Source organism: Convolutriloba macropyga, chromosome 5 (assembly GCF_964194025.1).
Source record: "Convolutriloba macropyga chromosome 5, txConMacr16.3, whole genome shotgun sequence".
NCBI lineage: Eukaryota > Metazoa > Xenacoelomorpha > Acoela > Convolutidae > Convolutriloba > Convolutriloba macropyga.
The window spans coordinates 47043151-47049150 of record NC_134472.1 but is presented as its reverse complement, the minus strand read 5'-3'; the positions used below and the strand labels follow the sequence as shown (position 1 = coordinate 47049150).

General features: G+C 33.0%; 1 protein-coding gene across 2 annotated transcripts in view; it reads left to right on the top strand.

Moving 5' to 3' along the window:
• The first annotated feature begins 5171 nt into the window (after window positions 1-5171).
• The window catches only part of LOC142339426 (cilia- and flagella-associated protein 43-like), a 135450-nt gene continuing 134621 nt past the window's right edge, over window positions 5172-6000 (top strand). For both annotated transcript variants that reach the window (XM_075389452.1, XM_075389451.1), the window contains exons 1-2: window positions 5172-5249; window positions 5626-5774. In XM_075389452.1, coding sequence (XP_075245567.1) covers window positions 5202-5249; window positions 5626-5774 — 197 coding nt within the window. In that variant the 5' untranslated portion in view covers window positions 5172-5201. The remainder of the gene's footprint in view (window positions 5250-5625; window positions 5775-6000) is intronic.

Here is a 6000-nt window from a genome sequence, read left to right as displayed (position 1 = left end):
AGAGTAGATTTTATTTATACTGGTATTTAGAAAGAGCGTTTCTGTAGACTACGTTAATGATATAGAGATTGTTTTTCTTGTGATCTAAGGTTTTTTTTGGCGCTATTGGGAGATTTGATTTTATGGGCTATTTTGGCAAATTTTTGTCCTATTTTGTTGATTTATTGCTTTTACTGTAAACTGAGTAGACGCATCTTGATTTTAGACATATCTGATGGCCAATTGATTACACATTCGCTGACATAGAGCAAAATTTTTACTGAAAAATATGACAAAATAATCGGCCAATTTTGTCAATTTCTTACAGTTTTTCTTATTATCAAAATAAGAAAATTTAGTAAGCCAAATTTAGCCTGCCTTGTTTTTTGTTTACCTTCTTGTTCCCTTTTGCTTGTGATTCTGTTTTTTCTTTTCTTTTAGTCAACTTTACTCTTTTCAGAGAATGTGGTTTTCTGTTCATATACACTTTTGCAAAAAGCAAAAATTTTGTTGTGGAAATTGATCGTAAATTTTTCACAGCAGTTTTAAGTTACTCAGCTGCCAAAATGGTTTGTCTGGTATTTGCTCCGACCCACTTGTAGGGGGAGGAAATATATACCCAAATGAGTTTTTTTCTTCAGACAATTTTGGCCGATCGATATATTCATCGTAGAGAGTTGAGACTGGTATCATTAGAAAGCTCGTCCATCGTACATTATGGAATTAAAAAGATTTGTTTCATTTTAGTTTTTACGGGGAGTTATCGAGGTTTAAACTTTTGAGAAAAATAGGGGGAATTCCGTTGTTTTTTTTTTACAATTTCTGTAATTTTTGACAAATTTTTTGTCACTTTTGCTAAAACTTGTTAATGTTTTTAAAAACAACGTTATTGGTTTAACGGTTAGGGATATAGAAGGCTAGCCAATATGATTTATCCGAGTTTTTTGGTTAAAATTTCTGCTGTTGCGAATTTAAGACTTTTTTAAATCAAGAAAGGCTCCAAATAAGCTTTTGTATCCTACTTCGTTTAAATTTGCAGGAAGTAGAGACCTAACATCTGCTGCCACAATCTTTGGAAACTTCACAAAAGATTGCTCTTATTTGGCTTCCTATAGGAGTTTTCTGGAATTAAATTGTTGCCGGTTTTTTTGAAAAGTAATCCTAATAATTATACAAAATGCTTGATTTATTTGTGGTTTATTGAAATATTTCATTTGCCAATTGATCTATTTTGCAATCATGTGGAATAATTACTTGTTTTTGTTGGATGCTGAGAAAAACCAGGGCTAGTTTTAAACTCATCATAGATTCTTACAATCAATTTTTATTCGGATTATATTAGGGCGCGGTTTTCAAAATTATTTCGCAGTTTTGTTTTTTTTTATGTTGATTACTGGGAAGAATTTTTTCAAATCACGGCTCAATCAATGACATATCATATTAACAACAAGGTGAGGCCATATGAAATTATAGTTTGTCTTCAGAGAAAAGCTCAAAAATCTAATGGTTTTGAAGATGTTTTTTCGTAAACTTTAAATGATTTCTTTTTGTTTTGGATTCATTTGTCATTCTTTTTGCAGCCTCATGACTTGTTTCTTAATATAAGATTCAATTGGGTTCTTAGAGAGCTGCAGATGAGCCTATACAATGCCTCAACTCTAATGCCTCTTATGACTTTGATTATAATTGTTTTAAGAGAATGTTAGTGAAGTTTTGAGTTTTGTCATATTTTAATCTTATTTCTGTCCACATGTAGCTTAGTCTCACTTTATACAGGGCATTTTTTTTCAATTGAAGGAAAAACTACTTTTTATATTGGTTTTTTATTCAAGTCTTGTTTTTTGGCTTTCTTACTACGAAATTTCATTAAAATTTTTGTGAATTTTTGCATTTTTTCCTGTATTTGAGGTAGTTATTTATTCCCTTTTCAACTAATCATAATAAGTATAGCTCCAATTGGCATTGAAAGAATGCTCAAAATAAACATTTTTATTGACCTCCGCGAATAGCCGATATTTTTGACGACTGCAAAGACGTTCTCTCACAAAACACTCATTTGATTTTTGTCTTTGCCTGTTATTGTGTTTTTTCGTTATCGTACGGCATACTGTCAATCAAAAGTCCTAACTGCTTCAATAGATGCAAAGATAAACATGTATACTGATTTCGGATTAGAGCTAAATTTTTTAAATACTTTCAAATTGTTGTTTTTCGAGAAAATAATTTTGTACTTCCCAATTTTTGCATATTTTCCTTTATTTGGGGTTGTTATTTGTTTTCTTTTCAACTTATCACATCAGAGATAGATCACTCTTGCATTGAGGGATGGCGAGAATGAACCTAAAAAAAGAGTTTTTTGAATAGCCGATAGTTTTAACGGCTGCGCATCCGTGCTCTCCCAAAATTTATTAGGATTTTTTTAGTTTTTGCTTTTAAATGTCGTTATTTTTGTTGTCGTTCTGAATATTTTTGACAATCAAAGGCATTGATTGCTTCCAAGAATGTTTAGTTGAATCTAGATCCTGATTTCAGTTTTTAGCTTACGGTTTCAAAGACTTTCAGATATTTTTTTTTTTGAAGATCTTTTTGTTATTCCCATTTTTGTTCTCTTTGTCTTCAACAACAAGTAACTAAGTCTTATTATTGACAGCGATTATCTTTTTTATGTTCCTCTGAACGATCATTTTGCTGTTTGTTATGTTTTGACAGATGTCTATAGAGCTTAGAAATGTGTTTTCATAAGAATGTCGTTAGTTTTCGATTTTGGTCAATATTTGTGGATCTTTTTGTTGTCTTTTCCACAGAGACCCTTTGACTAGAAGAGCCAGTTAATATCAAAAGGAACCAAAGCGAATCATTTAGTTGCTTTTGTCAAACTAAAGTTTTTAATGGTTTTAATGTATTATAGATAAAATGAGTTCAACACTGTGGCTTCGATAATTTGTTGTGAAATTTTGAGTTCTGGCTATATTTGCTGTTTTTTGTCTTCCTATGATTTGATCTCAACAAAGACCAGCAGAACCAGATTTCTGAGCATTTGGAAATTGATCTGCTTCTGTTTTAAGTTGAAAGCTTATAATTTGTTTGAATTTATGAAAATATTTCTTTTAAATCAGCGTATTTTTGCATTTGCCACTTTTATATTATTTCAATTTTGTAGCTTGGCCGCTGTAACAACAGGTTGCATTTTCTTTCCAGTAAAGCAAGATCCAATTTTTATGATGGTTTTTTTAACTAATGGATTCTTGGCTTTCACAAGAAACGTATGATTTTGGATATTTGCTCATTCTGTGTTTAATTTCCTCCTTGAACAATCTGTGTTTTCAACGGTTGCTGCACCGCGTTCTTGTTAAGTTCAATTATTTGTTTCGTTTTTGCTGTTGTTTTTGCAGTCGTCCGACGAATTACGGATATCAACAAGTCTCAATTGCTTCTTATGACGTATAAATTAGCCTTCCTAATGAGCCTAGTTGATACAAAGTGGTTTGAATCAAATTGAAAATGGTTGTTTTCAAAAAGAGAATCGTATTTTTAACTTTGTCCTTTTTGTTTTTTTTGTCGGCCTGTCACTAAGTCGCTTTATTGAGAGGTCTTATATCTTATCCAATGATCATCTAATGAAGTACAGTTTGATTTGTTTAGATCGGGTTTTATGGGCTTCGTTTTTCATTTTTTTTTCTGTTTTTTAAATATAGTCATCGAGTTTTGGTCGTATTTAATCCAGTACTCTCATTGAATGCAAGTATCATCGGCTCTTTCATCCAGCACGTTTTTCGCTTAATTGTTTGTTAAAAGATATGTAATTTTTTGAACCTTTTCTTTTTCTTCCTCATTTGGAAGACTATTAAATCAAAACGTGGATGGGCTGTATCGGAACATCATGTGCGAACGCACATTATCGAGCCTCCTTGTTACTTTCAATTGTAGTTTTGGAATGAGATTTGGTCATTTTAAGCTTTTGTTAGACTTTTTCTGCACGTTTTGTGTGGTGTTTGCATCTTTCAAATTTTCACTGCGTATGGGGAGTTTTGCGTTACATAACTTTTTATGTCGGGTTTTAACTTTTTATTTGTTTGCCATTATTTTTAAGTTTGCTTTATATTATCCGTTTCCGTTATACTTACGGTTTCCCTTATATACCGTTTTTGTCAGAGTTTTACCGTTTCCCTTATATTTTTATTTTGTACTATTAATATTAGATTAATCATGTCTAATCTAAATTTCCTTTGGCTTGAGCACCTTTTCGCTATGATGCATTTGACTTAATTAGTTTCAGAAAAGTTGAGGTTTATTGTCCAGTTTTCTGTTATTATGACTTTTTCATATGTTAGACAGCTGTATTATTTTTTCTGATAAAGTACAGTTTTATTTAGATGACAGTGCAGAAGTGCATATCGATTTTATAGGCTTTGTACAACAGTCGTTTTCAAAATAGGTTTGTAAAAAAGTATTAGTTTTCACGGCAGGTTTTGCTAATAGTATGCATTTTCTAAGTTTCTATTATACTATTAGATTGAAATTTGTCTACGGTGATTTCTATCCTCTGATCATTTTAAAGAGGAAGGTCTGAACTACCCGGGTTGCTACTTCTTAGTAGTCATACAAGGATCATATATGATGTCATACAAATCATACGCTATTTCTTAGTACGATCCTGGTATGATTGCTAGGAAATCATCAATGATTCTGTATGATTACCGGGACATCATATATGATCCTTGTACGACAACCAGGATATCATAAAAAGTTAAGACAATTATGACACCTTTATGAATAGTGGGAAACCATTTATGACCTACGTATGATTACAGGGGAATCATTTAAGATCAAAGTATGATTACCAGGAAATCATATATGCTTTTGTATGATATCCAGGAAAATTCATTACTATGTTCGGGATAATTTGAACTGATTTATAACTCAACTTAATTAAGGCGAAATGGGTGTGACAATTGTGACTGTTTAAGCATCTTTCAAAAAGTTGTGACCCTTGTATGATTACCAGGATTTCATACAAATCATATATTACTTTGTACGATTATCGGGGATCATATATGACCTTGTATGATTACCGGGATTTTTGTATGATGAGCAACCCGGGTAGCTGTGCGAAACCACATATCCGCGAGATTATCTGTCTTGTTTATCTTGTATAAAGGTTTGTCTAATCTGTCGTTCCGTTTCAGACAGTGCGTGAGGACAGCACATTGCAAGTGTGGACTATGGATGTGCATAAATTAGTGGGAAGCCTCCCACTCGGAAACGAAATTGTGAGTTTAAGGGCGATACTTTCAACTTTCCAAATGAATTTCATTTTAAACGGTTTATTTTATTTGTTTTTCGCATAGCCCCGTCTCTGAGCTTTGCGTGAGTCTTATTGTCATCTTCTAGATGGCACGCAAAACGCGCCAATTGTTCAGTGATTAATTTGTATTCAGGAAAAATAAACTTCGTTTCAGAAGTTTGATCCTCACCCCCAATGACAAAACTATTAATACGTTGTTCAAAAAAGTAGTTTTATCTTTTTATCTGAGCAGTAGCATGTACATGTATTTTTAACGACCAATTAATTTAGTCCTGACCAATCAAGTACTGTCAATTTACATTATTAAAGACAAACCCATTGATCTGACTTGTATTTCACAGGTAACTGCTCTTGAGTGCAGTCCCAGCTGTGGGGTGGCTCTAGTGGGAACAGAGAGTGGTCACGTGCTGTTCGTCTCTCTAGTTTCTCCTGACAACCTGCACATTGTAGCCAAGAAACACGTATCCAGCAACCCAATATCCTCAATCAAGTAAAGCAATCCTTAAAATGGAATTATGTTCGCTACAACTAAATGACTATATGTAAATTTTTTTCCCTGTGTTTTATGAATGCTTTCGGTGCCTCAGTCTTGTTAAATTGTTGTGTTGCGACTTAAGAAACTAAAGCCAGGAGCTGCAAGAAATTCCAAATTGTGTTGGTGTGTTTGTGTGTCTGTGTGTGAGAGAGAGAGAGCGAGCGTGCGCGTTTGTGTGTTC